General features: G+C 40.0%; 1 protein-coding gene across 1 annotated transcript; it reads left to right on the top strand.

The window, feature by feature from the left end:
* Window positions 1-3,674: 3,674 nt before the first annotated feature.
* Window positions 3,675-16,859, top strand: LOC136632672 (axin-related protein-like). The gene is made up of 12 exons (XM_066607718.1): window positions 3,675-4,276; window positions 6,179-6,304; window positions 6,556-7,196; window positions 7,974-8,096; window positions 8,693-8,780; window positions 9,270-9,410; window positions 10,583-10,872; window positions 10,993-11,187; window positions 11,320-11,499; window positions 12,411-12,500; window positions 13,467-13,628; window positions 13,720-16,859. The coding sequence occupies exons 2-12, from the start codon at window positions 6,200-6,202 to the stop codon at window positions 13,844-13,846; spliced, it is 2,142 nt and encodes a 713-aa protein (XP_066463815.1). The 5' UTR covers window positions 3,675-4,276; window positions 6,179-6,199; the 3' UTR covers window positions 13,847-16,859.
* The last annotated feature ends 470 nt before the right edge of the window (window positions 16,860-17,329 follow it).

The following is a 17,329-nucleotide window of genomic DNA, read 5'->3' on the forward strand; positions in this document are numbered from 1 at the left end:
ATGAGTGAGTGTACTCGCTAAGGCAAACTATTCGAGTGAGTAGTGCCTTATGCGAGTACCTGCCCGCTCGTCTCTAAAGATTCGGGTGCCGTTGGGGGCGGCGGGTGAGAGCGGGGAGGAACAGGGGGGAGATCTCTCTCCCACTCTCTCCCCCCGGATTCTCCCTGCTCACTCCCGCAACTTACCGCTCTCCCCTGCCGGCAGCCGAATCTTTAGAGACGAGCGGGCAGGTACTCGCATAAGGCACTACTCGCTCGAGTAGTTTGCGTTAGCGAGTATGCTCGCTCATCTCTAGATACTACCTTTTAAAAAAAAAGCCATGCACCCAAAATATGCACTAAGAGTCAGAGAAAACACCGCTACAAAAAAATGCAATGGTTGTAATGTGTTTCATAATTCATTACTGACCTACAGCTAACATATGGATATGGTGGAAAGTATCAAAACCACAAAAAATGAGTTATGAAACAATCTACCTGTGGAACCATTCATAAGCCAGAAAATGGTGCAAGGAGCAGCGCAAATCTATATCTGCTCATAGTAAGCATAGATTTCAATTTTTTGGATTTAAAACAAAACACCATGAAATACATGAGTTTCTATCTGCCCTTTTTGGTGGGGATTTTTTGGTTACACATTTTTGACACCCTATGGCAGAGCACCAGGAAAACATCACAGCTAGAACATGCTCCATTTCACAAGAAATGCCACAGACTCCACAAGCACACCAATACTGAAGAAGAACCCAAGAAAAAAGAACACAATTGGGGTATTTAGTAAGACTTAAGTTCCACCATTTCAAGTTCCAAATTTGTGCACAAGTCATACCTCCACAAAAATGTAACAGTTTTTACCGTTTTTCTGCTGCTCTTGATATGTTTTTGAAAAAGTAGGTGGGGTTTGGTGAAAAGGGGTGGTGCCATTTGACATAAATTATAGCATAAATCATGTTGTAAGTAGAGATGAGCGAGTATACTCGCTAAGGCACATTACTCGAGCGAGTAGTGCCTTAGCCGAGTATCTCCCCGCTCGTCTCTAAAGATTCGGGGGCCGGCGGGGAGTGGCGGGGGAGAGCGGGGAGGAACGAGGGGAGATCTCTCTCTCCCTCTCTCCCCCCCCCCCCCCGCTCCCCGCCGCAACTCACCTGTCACTCACGCCGGCCCCCGAATCTTTAGAGACGAGTGGGGAGATACTCGGCTAAGGCACTACTCGCTCGAGTAATGTGCCTTAGCGAGTATACTCGCTCATCTCTAGTTGAAAGTCTTTGCCGATGGATTGGCCAAAGATGTGACAAATTTATTAAGAGGGGTACGTGTAGATCTCTTAATACATTTGTTGCATCTTACTAAGGCAGGCACTTTCCCAAGACCAGTGTCTGACATGCCCATCTTAGTAAATGTGCCCCACTATTTGTAGAACATAGGATAATCACTCTGAGAGCTCCGGCAGACGGGCGATTTTGCAAAAATCATTTGCGCAAACCATGGGCAGTGGAAACCATTGATTTCAATGGGTTCCCTCACATTCAGTGTTTTTGCACTGTATTATCGCGTGCAAAAATATATGCGACATGCTCTGTTTTTGTGCGCATTTGTGCACCAAAGGCACCATAAAAGTCCATGGGTGTGCGCAAATGCAGGGACTAATTAGGCAGCCCAGCCATTTCAATCACGGCACAGGTGTGCGCTGTGCTAATGTGAACGGGCCCGGTAGAAAGATACAGTTGAATACATGGATACGTGCGCAAAAGCACGTGATAGCGCTCCCTTCACAGTGCAATCACGTCACACTCTCACGAACCTATATTGTCTGCTGGAGTCCTTAGACCACTTTCAAACTGGTGTATTTTAAGGTCGGGCTTATTTGCATTGCATATTATGCGAACATAATACGCGGTAAATGGTGTCAATCAAAGTACATTGACTTTCATTGTTCCGCTCACACTCGAGTATATTTATTGCGTATGTTATGCACATAAAAAAGAACACAGAATGTTCTATTTTACCATGTATTACGTGCGTAAAAGACCTATTGTTCTCTACGGATGCATTTGAAACGCAGTGTATATGCAATTACATTGCATATGTGCGGTGTTTTTTACGCATGTTCTGAGGAGATGTGAAGAAAAATTGGTCCTCCCGCAGCATTTCATCAGTACTTGTAAATACCGGCACTGCTGGCAGAGACTGCGTATGGGCAGCGAGTGTACTGCGCATGCTATAGTATCACACGCACGCGGTCATGTGCAGTGTCTGTTGTTTTTTTTAAGGTCCCCACTCTGTTTCATAGCAGAGTTGTTTTCTAATGGCCACTAGAGATGAGCGAGCATACTCGCTAAGGGCAATTACTCAAGCGAGCATTGCCCTTAGCGAGTACCTGCCCGCTCGAGACAAAAGGTTCGGGTGCCGGCGGCGGGCAGGGAGCTGCGGGGGAGAGCGGGGAGGAACAGAGGGGAGATCTCTCTCTCCCTCTCTCCTCCCCACTCCCCCCTGCTGACTTCCGCTACTCACCGCTCCCCCGTGCCGGCACCCGAACCTCTTGTCTCGAGCGGGCAGGTACTCGCTAAGGGCAATGCTCGCTCGACTAATTGCCCTTAGCGCGTATGCTTGCTCATCACTAATGGCCACCAATACGCAATGTATTACGTATGGACAGCATATGCTGCCTATACCAATATATAGGACTCATGCTGCGGGGTACACCAAGAAATAGGGCATGCTGCGATTTAAATCTCTAGACGCTCATGTGCATTGATCAATGAAAGTCCATTGACATTCATTGACTCCATTGACCACGTATCACGCGGCCGTGCATCGCACGTGTAAAACGCGCTAAAAAACGCCCGTGGACATGAGCCCTAATACCGATCCATATTATGGATGTGTCCCAATATGCTCATCTGATACATGAAGTGCTTGTCTTAATAATCCCCCCTCTCCACCAAAAAAAACAACAAACATCTAATTTTGCTATGGATTACAGGCATCACACGGCTACTGCAGGCATTAAAAAGGAAATACTAAACAATAAATAACCAAAAAATGTGATAATAAACAGCCATAACACACAACATGAGCTCAGAAGTATACATTCAGAGAGTTAAAATGACTAAACGTGTTACTTTTGGTGCCTAGTAAAATGTTTCCTAAACTCCGATAACTTTTCTACAGACCTATTTAACACTTTGCTAGAGTGAAACAAAAGTATTGCCGTTTCTGTAGCAGAAAATAAATACTTTCAGGTCACTTGGTTCAAAACAAGAAAAATAGGAATTAAAACAGATGCTACCACTTAACATAAAAAAATAACTTCCTTAATCATTCACAAATGTCGAGTGCGTGTGATTTCTCCAGCACATCATTTTCTGCTCTGAATGTCTTATTTATTTTTGTTTCCTTTTATTTTTTTTCTTCCCTGCTCATCTACTTCTGGAACAGTTTGATTTTGCAAGTTAAAAAAAAAAAAAATGTTTAATCCCTTCCCCCTCTTTGCAAGCTGCCTTCCTTGCAGTACTTCAGGGGTTAAATGTGATTGAAGGCTCTTTGAAGATGGGATGAAAGGAATAGCTGCTGGAGACTCTTTGCTCTCATTGGTCCGGCTGCCTTCAAAGGACTCTTTTTCTTAACCAGAGGGGGGAGTCTGGCTTTAAGAAAGGAATTCAGAAATCCCAGGTCCTTGCAGATACACTCTCACAGACAAGGACTAAAGATCGCCTGGAAAAATCCCCGCACTCACATTTCAGTCCGAAAAGCAAAATTATTGTGTTATTTCATGCCAAGAAAAGATCAGGAAGAGGAATCGTATTTTTTTCTTTCTGTTTCATGAGCTTTTACAGAGCTGCACTTTTACTGGGCTTCCAGGATGCAGCCTTCAGTGATCTCCACTGATGTTTCATTAAAGCCATAACACCCCTTTGTTCTTTGGCTTTGTCCCCAGGGGGAGTGAAAAAGGGCTTTTTGGTTTTGATTAAAAAAAAAAAAAAGTTCAGAGAGAGAGAGAGAGAGAGAGAGAGAGGAGGGAGAGGGAAAGAAATCCTTCCAGTTCTAACTCACTCAAGGAAGGTGTGAGCTTATTTTCCTCTTTCTCCTGGCTTTTTCCCTTCCCCTTTCCAGACTGGATCATGTTTTTTTTCTCTTCTGCAACTTGGATTCTCTTTCGGATTATTTCAACGTTTGCAACCATGACCGAGCTTCACCGGCCAAGTGGACTATTTGTGTTCTGATCTACGAACCTACAGAACGGTGATCCAGAGTCAAGAAGCCTCGAAAAGCTCAAGGTAAACCGCCTCTCTGCGAATGTTAAAGTGTCAAACTCCCCTAAGTGCCTCTAGAGAGAGTCCTACCGGTGGTGGCCCTGTAATCTGCCCTGCAAATAGAACTATTTAATGCCCCCCTGCTATCCCCCTGGTCGCAGTCTCTGTGATTGTTCCTGGGACAGATCTAGATCCAGTTTTCTGCAGGGAACATATGGATATATTTAGAAAGTGCTGTGTGTTATGTGTGAGAGTATGGTATGTTTATCACGTTTAATGTTGCTACTTCTCAACGCTGACTATGTTTTACGATGATTTCAGACACAGTTGTCTTCCCTGTGTGTGTTTCAGTAACATTATATAATGTACTAGTAGTGATTTTTTTTTTTTAAATCTATTACCTGGAAGTTTGATAGCACTTTTATTAGTTAACTTTATTAGTTTTCTCCATGTGGTTTGTAATGGATACTGCGGTGGAGTAGCCCCCCTCCTCTCCATTTGTAGTCCTATCCTTTTTAAGTTAATGAGCTGTTTTGTGGTGTCCTGTATTGTGGCCTAGAGGTTGTGATTAAGTCAGACCTATTCATTTTCTTATATATGTGGTATTTCCCAAAGGCTTGTACATCAATCTAAGCAACCTACCTATTGATGTATCTATTTATGTATCTTTTTCATCATATTGTTTTTATATGGCTACACTTTTGGAGAATTTCACCTCCACCAAATACTCTTGCGGGACATAATGTCAGAAAAGACTTTTATGTCCTCTGCAGTGTTATTTAGGTATTCAGAATATGCAGTAATGCTACCCCCTCCCAAATGTCACACTTTGAAATTAAATTAACTGTTCATTAAAAGACTTTCCACTGAGTTTAGTTCTAGGTCGTTTAACTCTTTGTCTCAACAACAGAAAACAAGATGTAAGAGTTGCTAAAAGTACTCTGTGATCTGCATCCTAGCTCTCTGTAGTAAAGGGGCAGCGAGGGCCTCATCTGTATAGTATTTCATGAGAATTGGTGAAATACTTCTAGCTTCCCTTATCCACAAATGTCTGTGAACTTGTACCTATAAAACTGTTCAAACATCTGGATATATTGGACACATTTTCTGGTATGCTGGGGAAGAGAGAGTCTTTGGCCCACCTGTTGTGAATAATTTCTCTTGAAAAACTCTACAGGGCGACAGTGTATGGCGTAAGTCATGTTGAAAAGGAAGAAAATGGTTCCCAGATGGCCATTTACTTGTAATAGAACCTTGCAGTTCCGGAGGAGTTATAGGCTGTAGTCATAAGTGGATTCTTCTCTTGATGCAGGCCTAATGATCCCTGATAATCTTCAGAACACCAGCTTAAAAGTAAAACAAAGTTTAGAAGGGAGTTTTACAATTTGATTTAGTGTTATCAGTGTTGATAAATAGGCCCTTATCCTACTTGTGGATGACATGTGGAAAAGTGTTGTGTCCATTTCATGACTTTGGAACTGCACAATTATCATTTTCATTTTGCATACAGTACATGCTCTAGTGTATACTATTGGCATTTGAAAGCCAGATAAAAAAAAAACTTTTGGGTGCATTGTTTATAAGTTTACTACAAACTTTTGACAACAGTGGAGCAGGAGCACAGCACTTGTCCTCTGAATAGAAATGGTATGTCCAAAATACAAAAGGCCAACTCAACTTTGTTTAGGCAACTTTACGTCAAACACTTTGATGTTAATCGATTCTTTGTATAAAACAGTTGTGGAAACCTATGAAAATCCTTCGTAATTAGCCTTTCCCATTCTTTGACTGTATAATTATCATTTTTAAGTAAAGTAATTCAATGCTACCAATCAGTATATAAATATGGCAAACGCATTGCATGATATTAAGATATCCTACCCCAATGAGTCATTTGGTAAGTGTTCTTTTTTGCTTTCCACACAGGAATAACAATTTCTGGCAGCCATGAGTTCTGCTGGGGTGCTGACCTGTATGCCAGACTCCGGACGGATATTCAGGGAGACTTCATTGCGCCCACCGGTGCCAGGTCAGGAGACTAAAAATTGCAAGGTAATCCAGACTTGACTCCAGACTTCAAAGACTTGAAGGGTTTATTTGAAAGTTAACAACTACTACATTAACTTTATGCCTTATGTTTTTGTTTTTGACTGTCTGCTTTATCATTGACCATTAGGCATTACATACACTTTAAGCCTCTTTAACTTAAATGTTGTTGTGGTAGTTGGCCTATCTAATAGGGCCTGTTCAGGTACCTAATGCATATATACCTAACCAATGTCTTGTTCTTTCCATGGCTGAAGACTGAGAAGTTTGCAATGGATCCTCAGCATTATGAACAACAGATGAAATGCAAAGAAGATTCACTTCGAGAAGCAGAAGGTTGCGCAGCCCAAGATTCCCGCTTTTCTCGTTGGGGTCGATCCCTGAATCTGTTGCTGGATGATCAGGATGGGGCAACACTTTTTCGTATGTACCTGGAAGGTCAAGGCCTAGTGGATCTTTTAAGTTTCTGGTTTGCTTGTAATGGCTTCAGAGCTATGGACCCAGCAGAACCCAAAACTTCAAAGACAGCCAAAGCCATATATCGTTGGTATGTACAAAATAGTCAAGCTGTTTCAATGCGTTTAAAGCCCTCCACACGGACCCAAGTTAAGGACTATGTCAAGAACCAACAACTGAATAGAACTGTGTTTGACCAAGCACAACAGGAGATTCAAAGGGCCATGGAGCAGGAGGCCTTCCCTTCTTTTTTGCAGTCTGATATATGCAGGGAATATGCTCATGCTATTGAAGACAGTCCCACGCCTGATAGCCCAGGGCCTGGACTTCCAACTCTGGCTGAAGAAGAGGAGTATAATGGATTACGCCACACTTCTGTTGGTTTGGGCACCGTGGGGAAAATAAATCGTGCCTTCACACGAGTACCACCAAGAAGCCAAAGGTAAGAACTAAGATGTGTGATCTTGCCTTCAGTGTGCTTTTTTGCTGCTCATTAGCTTGTTCTCTATTGTAGTTACAGTAATTTTACCTATAGATGGATTTTTTTCTCCTCTCATTTAGGCTTATTTTGATGTTTGTTCTTCGGAACTTTTTCAGCATATTTCTTTGTCTCTGTTCTTCCCTCCTTGTGTTAAAGGTTAACTTAGCTGTTATTCCTTTCCCTGAGCTCACATATCTTTGATGTGAACAAAATCTTTCCCTGCTCCAGAGATCAAAGAACCACATCTATAAAGCGGTCCGTTTTTTTTTTTTCTCCCTCTGCACTTCCCCCTCCCTCCCAAGATGCCTTGCTGTTTCAAAGCCTTCTTATCTTATAATGACTGTTTTTTATAACAGTTATTCCTTTTTATGGCTTATGCTGGATTAGATAGTAAATCTGTTAGCTACATCAGTTTGGAAGATATTTATTTGAATTGGAGCTTTTTAGTTGTCCAAATGCCAAAAACAAAAGTGCACAATGCCAACTTTTCTGTCAGAAAATAATAAAGTCAAGATAATCATAAAATATGTCAGCCATCCATTGCCTGCTATAGTGATCTATGTCTTAATAAGGCAGCTTAACACACTATTTTTTACCATTAGCTTTCCAAAGTTATTTTTCATGTGTCTTGAAAGTATTCTGGCATATGAATGTAGATGATGACCGTCAATGGGGTGTCACTCATATCATGCCTAACTTCCTAGTATCTCACATGATGTGTTTTTACTTTTTTTACAGGTCCCATCTTTGCAAAACTGAACCAGCATACCAGTACTTTGCTCCTGCAGCTAGTATTAATGACAGTGAAATTTCAAGTGATGCACTTACTGAAGACAGTATGTCCATAACAGATAGTAGCGTGTAAGTATCTGCAAACATTGCATGCACCAACCTAAATTGGTATAAATGATGTTCGAAATCAATATAATGTGTATATGCAAAATAATAACCATAGAAAAAATGAAAAATACAGTATATCAAAATAACAAAATAGTAGTTTCACATGCTTAGACATGTTTAGGCATCCTTGGCAGGTGGTCCTGCAGGCCTTGGTTCTTTCAAAAAGTAGACTGCCAGAGGGTACAGGTCAAGAAACATGCGGCCTCTTGCTTTTTATGTTCCTATTGTTGGAGACAATGAATGGAATTTGCTGCTCACTTTGATGAAGTTGCCAAGTGCATGGCTCCAAATAGAAGTGATACACTTGGCTCTTTGGTGTCTCCATAGTAAAAAGAACCTATGATATTTGTTTTGTGTCACTTCTTGATGTTTGTCTAGATATTTGGGTGAAATCCTCAATTAAGGCTATAAAACAAAGATTCAGTTGTCATATGGATTCATTCCATGTTTGTTATGCCGTATGTTTGAGAACACATGATTTCTACAAAGTATGACATAATACACTGTTGTGGTACACATATATATATACTAAGTTATTTCCTTGTATTATTTAACAGAGATGGAATCCCGCCATACCGCTCAAAACAGAGAGAAATCCATAGAAGTGTTAGTGCCAATGGTCAAGTGCCTCTGCCTTTTGTTCCGGTAAGTTTTATAGAAAAATATTTGGTTCATTAAATTAAGATGCAGTTTGATAGAAACTAGCCATATTTAGTGTATTTTTATAGTGCAACTATATTTCGTACGCCACACAGTGCCATACAGAGCCACACAGGGCCCCTAAAGCTGTATAGTATGGAGCCAATGGCACTTCCTGCACCACAACATTATGCTTCCATATGGTGCCGTATTTACAGTAAAATCCCCCCCCCCCCCCCCCGCCATAATATAGAATCCAGTGGAACATGCTACGATGAAATTGGGAATAAAATGATTCAGTAGGGCTCCATATGCTTGCACAACTTCCATTCTATAATTCCATGCGTAGCCCCTAATTTTGACGATTAATTACATGTAATGTTTAATACAAATTAAATTGCTTTAATCAGCTTAGTCAAGGTTTTTTCCCCCCATTTCCTACGGAAAACCGTTTAACCCGTTTGTAAAAATTTATGATTACCTTTTTCCCTTCAGAGAACAATGCGCCCACCAGCTGAAATGATGCCAACCAATCCTGCAGAATTTGCAGCCAAACTGACTCTAGCTTTGGAGAAAGTCAAAAGACAAAGAGACGCAGAAGAAAAGTTAGAGGAAAAGTTACGAAGGTTGAAAGAGGTAAAAAAATATGACTTTTGTGATATATTTGGCCCTGTTACACGGGCAGATAAATTGCCCATAATGAGCACCGATCAATAATATAACATCGATCAGTGCTCATTGAGAACATCTATAACTTCCAATTTCAGGTTTTTTTTATGAATGGTCACTTCTGCAATCAGTTGTTTGCTTTGCCCTCCCATACACTTTCCATTATTGTCAGCAGCGCATCCCTGCTTACCTGAACAGATGCGCCACTGACAAGCAATTTTTTTGTCTACATAGCAGATGTGACGAATGACAAACAAGCATTATCGTTTGTTGTTCAATCACTGAGCAATGATCAGAATTCAGCATTTGTACAAATGACTGGGTAATAATCTCCCCATCTGAAAGGTCCTTCACTAATATATTTTCAAAATCACATTTTTCTCCTCGATCTACTTCTTTTATAGTCAATACATAGGCTATTTTTGATCAGTTGAGTTCTAGTTTGCTCAGATGCATCATAAAACGTATCCATGTGTCCTCTCCAGGCATAAACCTTTCAGCTGCCCAAAAATGTGACTGTCATGGAGATCTTTGATCCCTGAGACAACTGTTGTTTCCTGTCTACATAGACTGGCTGTAGGTCAACTGCGGCACTATTTTGATCTATAGCCAAACAGGATAGAGCCATGTGCAATTTTCAGGTGCCTGGAGAACAGTTTACCTTGCTTCATGTTTGCAAATCTGCTTATTAAAAGCCTGTAGTAGAAATTAAGAAATATACCTTATAATTACCCTTTTTATGGAAAATATGCAGGTATCCATCAGAACTTAATATAACATATGCAAGAATCACTCCCCCCCCCCTTTTTTTGTCTATGATGTTCCATAATGTTTTATTGTTCTTTTATGTATAATATAGTCTAAAAGAGTAATAAGTCAGTGATGAGTATAAGATGTGAGTCTGTGATACAAGTATGTACCTGGCAGGATGACAAGCTGAGGCATGCAGAGGTATAGAATGCTACAGGAATAGATTTTGGCAAGGTCCTGCCTAAAGAATCGGGAGTAGCCTAAGTTACTTCAGTAACTTTATACTTTTCAAAGGTCAAAATGAAAATTAGTCGTCATGTTAATTAATTAAATCGATAAAGAAAGTTACTGGACTTAAAGTTACGAATATTGCAATTCTATCTTGGTAGGAAGAAGATAAACCGGAGTATGACATTCCTGCATCGAGTCATGAAGCTTTGTCAGCTGCTCCTTTGGAGGATGACCCTCAGTCCATCCTTGATGACCATGTATCCAGAGTCTTGAAGACACCAGCAAATCTGTCACCTAGATCACAGTCTCCTTTCATTCAAAGAAAAGCCAAAGGTCAAGCAACATTTGGCAAAGGTCAAAGCTTAACTTCCTCACACTTAAGACCGAAGGCTCCTCCAGGAATGGAAACGCCTGTCACGCAGAATGTAGAGCAGCGAGGATCTATTAGGTAGGCATACCTGTGCTGATATTACTGGTTGTCCTTTTTTATTTTATGTTTTTTTTTTTTCTTCAAAATATGTATATATTTATATTTCCCATGCAAATCCTTATCATTTAACTGTCACAGTTCACAGGGAACAAAAAGTTACAGAAAGGTGGAAGGATGTGTCCCACCTCATAAACTGGATGATGCAAACTCTACTCCTGGGACGACCATGCCACTTTCACCTGAGCAAGAAGTAGAACGCAGCCACAGTGTCTTGCAATGGGTTTTAGAAAGCGCAAAGATGATGAAAAAACATCATCGTGATGTAAACACAGGGTAAGAAAAAAATATATATTATAGATATTACTGGTATATTTATTTGTTAGTAGACTCTTAAATATGCATAAATATATTTATATGTAATATAACACTTTTTAAGACATCACAACTCTATTATCTTAATTATAGTATAAGCCACTGTCCAGAAGTGAAGAAAACAAGCCATCGCACAGCATCCCAGCCAGCACACCTATTTCTGCAGGATACGTCTATGCCTCCACTTAATGCACCAAACACCCTGGATCAACTGGAAGAAGCCCGCCGGCGACTCGTTGAAGACAAAAGAGTTCCTAAACTTCATAAGAATAGGTAACTGACTACAAAGTGTACAATGTGTACACAATTGCCTCGTCGTTACTAGTCATAGCTCATTCTATACAAATGTAGATGTTGCTTTTTAGGTCTTTTAACTTTGGCTTTTTAGTTTTTTTGTGACTATTTATTAAAACTGGTTCTTATTATATAATAGAAATGATATGTTAAAGGGGTTTCCTCCCCCTTTTTCAACTGATAACAGGTCATCAGTAGTTTAAGAACTGGGGTCTGCTGCTCAGAATCGCATCATCAGCCGATCATCCAGCCTGCTGTCCAGCACAGCAGGCTCTCCTATTCTCATCAGCAGACAGGAAAAAAGTTGGGGCTACGCTTTCACTACCATTGAAATCAATGGGAGTGCTGCTTTGCTATTCCACTTCCTGCCCAGGAGAGGATATCAGTAACAGGAGCAGGAAGTGGAATAGCAGCACTCCTATTAATTTCAATGGGAGTGAAGCCATCGCTTCAAGTTCCCCCTCCTGTCCGCTGATGACGACGTCCATCCCGCTCTACTGGACAATCGGCTGATTTACGGGGTTACAAGTGGCAGACGCTTGTCCACCAACTACTAATGACCGGAGGATAGGTCTTCATTGAAAAAGGGCAGAAGACCCCTTTAAGAAGTTGTTTCATGAAGGAAACCCCTGTACATAAGCCCTGTCAGGGCAAATGGATGTCATAGAGGGTTACTGCTTATTGTCAAAGTGACCATTCCAATCATTGCTGCAGCATTTTGGTTGCTAACAGCATTTTAGAACTTTGTAAAGCTATAAATGATACTTCCTATATTATAAAGTTGAGCGTTGTGGCAATTAAGCACTTTGGCAAACATGAAAATCAAATGTCTAAAAATCTTGTCCAGCTGTCTGGGTTCACATGCTTAAAATCGTTTGTTTGTATTTAAGGTGTGTGCAGTCTGCAACACTTAAAGAAAAAGGCAAAGCTGCAGAGAATATTCCAGCGTCTGGCTTCTCAACGATGAAACTGTCTGAAGAGTGAGTATCTTTATGCAAAGTGGTTGTTGATGGTCTCAGGAACCACATATGGGTCTCTGATCATTTGCATGTGGCTTTCCAGCAATTGGCAGGTTCAATACATCAGTGCACAAGTCTGTACCAGGCATATCGTATCATTACTAGAACTTGGTACCAGGTTAATATTACTGATAGTTAAAGGGGTTTTCCAGGCAGCGCCGGCTGTCAGTGCCGGGCTACACCAAGGTCTAAGCGGAAGCTGCTGCTCCAACCCCTGTGTAGTGGCGGGCGCTCGTAATTGCAGGCACAGCTCTCATTGAAATTAATGGTAGCTGCACTTATAATTGCAGTTGCAGCTCCCATTGATTTCAATGAAAGCTGTGCCTGCTATTACGAGCGCCGGACACTACACAGGGATCAGAGCAATGGCTTCCACTCCGATTCCGGTGTAGCCCAGCACTGACAGCTGCCTGGAAAACCACTTTAACAGTAGGGAAATGGTAGCTGCACACAGCTTTTTCTGGCAATTTCTTTAGCCAAAACCAGAAGTGGATTCAAAATACATGGCAAATGTAAAAGATGTTTCCTTCCCACTGTATCAATTTCTGGCTTTAGCTTAAACAAAAATAAAAAAAACTCTATTCAATCCTAAAACTCATATCTTTAGTAGGCTTTATCCCTTTTATTATTTAGCATAGCTCCATATACGTTATATTTCAAAGTGGCTCGCAACCTACAAATGTATGGGGAGCTCTTATCTGTATGGATTGTGGCCATTAAGGTATACCAGAGTTAGGTAATTGCCCTTGAAGACAAAAATTCATAACTCAGCCTTAAAAGGAGTCCAAAATAATTCTTTTCAACAATGAAACGCAGCTCATACCAATATAGCAAAGCTTTCTGAGATCAAGTCTGGCTTATGGCGTTAGATTAAGAACCTTAATACATCCACTCTAATGGTTTTTTTTCCCTTTAATTTTCTTATAGGCTTAAGTCTGCAAAAAAGATGAATAGTGATCAAGGGCATGGAGGTTTAGCAATTGTCTACTACTTCTGTGGTGAAAGAATTCCTTACATGATTCGAACAAAGGAGCCTAGCTTGACTTTGCAAGAATTTAAAGATCTGCTCAGTAAGAAAGGAAGTTACAAGTAAGCATCATGTCTGAGGTCTGATCTGATATTGTAAAAGAAATGTCAGGCTTTCTCTGTCAGTTGCTAATATCCTTCCCATCTTTTGCAGATATTACTTCAAAAAGGAGAGTCAAGAGTTTGAATGCAATGCTGTGTTTCAAGAGATATCTGAGGAGAATGCAGTCTTGCCATTGTATGAGGAGAAGATCATCTGCAAGGTGGAAAGAGCATGTTAAGCGTACACTTGATACAAGCATCTTCTACTGTTGTTGTTCAAAAGTGAAGGTTTACAGACAATGTAGCAAATGGGACCTCAAGACTTCAGAAGTTCTTGGGGAACAAGAAAAAGCGGATGGATCATGGAACGAGAAAAGAAAAACTGAAGTGCAGTGATCTTTTCAGAGGAAGAAATGGAGATAACATGGAAATCCTCAAAAGGAGAACATAGAAAGTTATTAGTGCACACAAATGTTCAGTACATAGATGGTTCCAAGTGCAGAATTCAAGAACAGAACTTAAAAGGAGAAACATGTCTGCTGCAAAACTTACTTCCTGAGTGTTTCTGGCCACTATATGTATTCAGGTACATTGTATATACATAATGTTGTGTATTTATATAGCAAGTGACTTGGTTTTGATACATAACAGCAAGCTTGCTACAGACCCGTAAATATTTACATATAATACCACTATGTAATCCTGGCTTGCAAATAATCATTGGATACTCCATTCATACGGATTGAAAGGTACATGTATATCAGTCTGTTGAAGAATTCAAGCATTCTAAAAGAAAATCGATTAGGAGAAGATAATGTTGGAGTTAAACATACTTAATGGCGTCTAGAAGAACACATGGGTTCTTGTATGTGTTGGAGAATAGTAACTTATACAGATCTTTAAAGACCACATTTTCACTCCTGGTTATCAAGCTATGCAAAACAGACGATCAAACTGCTGCTATTCAGACTGCTGTTGGCTTTCTTGCCTGGTTTGTACTGCAAGGATTCGCCGCCATACTGATCAGAGGGATATTGCCATCTGAATTTTAAGTCTATTTTTAATAGAATTTGTAATTATTACTTTTATATTTTGTACTAGCTTATATGGTTTATATTGTTCCTCTGAACCACAAATTGGAGGATTTGAACAACTCACCTTCATCTATGTTCTGTTTTAAGAACAGATTATACTGTTTTGATGAAATTTTGCAAAAAAAACTTATTTGGATGCAGCAAGAAAAAGCACATTATGTGATGGCATGACTATTGGATTTGTTTTCTTCCATTGTGATGCTGTTGACATAAAACATCTAAACTTTTGGACATAGATAACCGAAGCCATATCAACCATTTTTAAACTCTGTTTTAAGGGTTTAATTTCCCCTTGATTATATTAAAGGGTTTTCCTGCCTTTTTGTGCATAATTTAGAAAACCATGTAACCACATCAAAACCGCCTTTTATTTAAGCAATAATAAATGTCTGGGTGTTTTCTAAGTGGGTCTCTTGACACCTATGAGAGGCTGTATATACAAATAGCGCTGAACTAGAACATACGGTATTCATCTGTATCGGGTTCCAGTAGGTACAACTCTTTGTGAATTTGCCCAGTTTAAATAGAAAGATGGAGAATGGTGAATGAAAAGCTTCTTGGTAGACTGCTGTCATTTCAGTATTTTTTAAATTCATAGTGTGTAGCAGTATGGCTCAAACTGGAAGGCCTGCTGTTTTGGGCAGAGCAAAGCTAATCGTTTTTATGAAAACTTTTTTTTCCGCCCTTTTGCAATTGTGCACCTGTTTTCTACCAAGATTCGGTGATTTATATGGGCAACTGAATGGATCAGGCTGGAATTGGGTTTCTTTTATCTTTCTTGATGTGTTCAGGGCTGTAAAGTTGGCTTGTCTTAAAGCCTCATGCATACTGAACAAAAGTTGTCCAATTCCACCGTTTAGGTGGGACAGAGACCGTCTGATGTGTATCAAAGTCTCTTAACTTCCCCTCAGCAGATGATGTCTGGAGAAATAAAGATTGGCCATGCTGAATTTCAGTGCCTAATACTTTTGCCCATCCTGGAGAAATAAAGATCGGACATGCTAGAGATAAGCTACTGCCAGAGGAGCTTGGTTGTGGCTTTCTTCATTGTTGCAATGGAAAACTCATGAATACTTGGTTGTGAACTAAGCGTTCATGAGTATGGGGGGAGTCAGTGAAAAATAATTATTGGTCAATTGAACATTTGGCCAATAGCTATTGATGGTGTATGGGTACCTCTTATTATGCAATACAGGTGAAGATGATTGTAGTATGCAAACTGGAATAATTTGCCTTTGTACTGCATGTTCTATAGCCTCCTAACTGGTCACCATGCAAGAAAAGCAAATGTTCATGGCCAATCTAGCATTCTAGCATGGGCTTATTGTGGAAAAATCTAAGTTACTTTTTAAATTTAATTTGTCCTCTGTTGCTGCTATCTCTTTCATAGTAATAAGAAGAGCTATAAGTTTCTAGTTCAACATATGGGGTCAGTCAGTTCTATGAACATTCTCAAGCTCATGATATGGTTCTTGTAGACTTTTTGGCCCCTCGGTGGGGGGAAAGAAAGTCTCTCTTCCCCCCTTCTTCACAGGTGTTAGCAGGGTGCCTGAGTAGCCTGTATAACATGGGTAGACATTCTGCACTTTAGTTGTTGGTGAACTAGAAGTCCTGTTCTTTTTGGTCTGCCAGGCCTGTCTGTAGCAAGTGTTATTTCTTAGTTGAAAAACTGATGTGGTGCAGATGTTTTCCAAAACCCCTACATTTAATGAATACCAGCATTACATGTAGAAATAACATTTTTCTTTTCTAGAATACAAATTGTAAATGTTTTATAAATAAAGATTACTATTTAATAATTCATATTAATAAAGTATTGCTATTGTCTTGGTAACGAGGTTATTGGGACAGTCATTCATTTCAACACCTGTTTTAAAGGTGTTCAATAAAAAATGGTGTTAATTGTTACAGGAAAAGAAACGTTGGACTTTTTAAAAAATTCTTGTAGCAATGAACAACAATGTGGTAGCCAATTATTCATCATCAGTTTTATACAGTAATTCATATTTTTATATCTAATTATATACACATGTATAAATATAAATACATTGTTTTATATATTTCAGAGTTATTAATTAAGGTGTATAAATTTAAAACTATTGTTATTCTACAAAATGTAAAAATAAGCTGGAATAAAATTTATATTTTTTGAAACTTTCTTTCGCTTGAAGTTCATTTTGTAAGGCTTGACTTAAAGAGCCACTCTGGTGATTTTTTTTTAACTTTCCCCTTCATTATGTAACTAGCCCACAGCATATGTAAGTCGGCTAGTATTACCTTGGTTAGTTATTTCTTTCTATCTGAAACCACTCTTCAGGTGGGTCATGTGATCTCAATTCTAACTAGTTGAGATTTAGTTGGGTTTGTGTTCTCAAATTAACCCTTTGCAATCCAATTTTGGATTCGGGGTTTCCTAGGGGGGTCTCTCTTTCTGCCATTTTACAATGGCACCATCTGCTGGCTAGAGCCAGTTCTGCAGTATGTGACAAGCTGCAGAGGCCCTAGACAACAGAGTGGCCAGTAATATACATTAAGAATACCCTGCAGGACGTCTTCCGACATCGGAGCTGTAGAGGCTCCAATCAGAATGTTGGAAGACGTCAGACAGTGGATTGGAAAGGGTTAAAG

This window comes from Eleutherodactylus coqui, chromosome 6 (genome assembly GCF_035609145.1).
Source record: "Eleutherodactylus coqui strain aEleCoq1 chromosome 6, aEleCoq1.hap1, whole genome shotgun sequence".
NCBI classification, from domain to species: Eukaryota; Metazoa; Chordata; class Amphibia; order Anura; family Eleutherodactylidae; genus Eleutherodactylus; species Eleutherodactylus coqui.

Bases quoted from the DNA above. Each gene is read 5' to 3' on its own strand.
- LOC136632672 (XM_066607718.1), top strand. From the start codon at position 6,200: ATGAGTTCTGCTGGGGTGCTGACCTGTATGCCAGACTCCGGACGGATA. The intron at 10,873-10,992 runs GTAGGCATACCT...TAACTGTCACAG, and splicing joins GAGCAGCGAGGATCTATTAG to TTCACAGGGAACAAAAAGTT. The intron at 11,500-12,410 runs GTAACTGACTAC...TTTGTATTTAAG, and splicing joins CCTAAACTTCATAAGAATAG to GTGTGTGCAGTCTGCAACAC.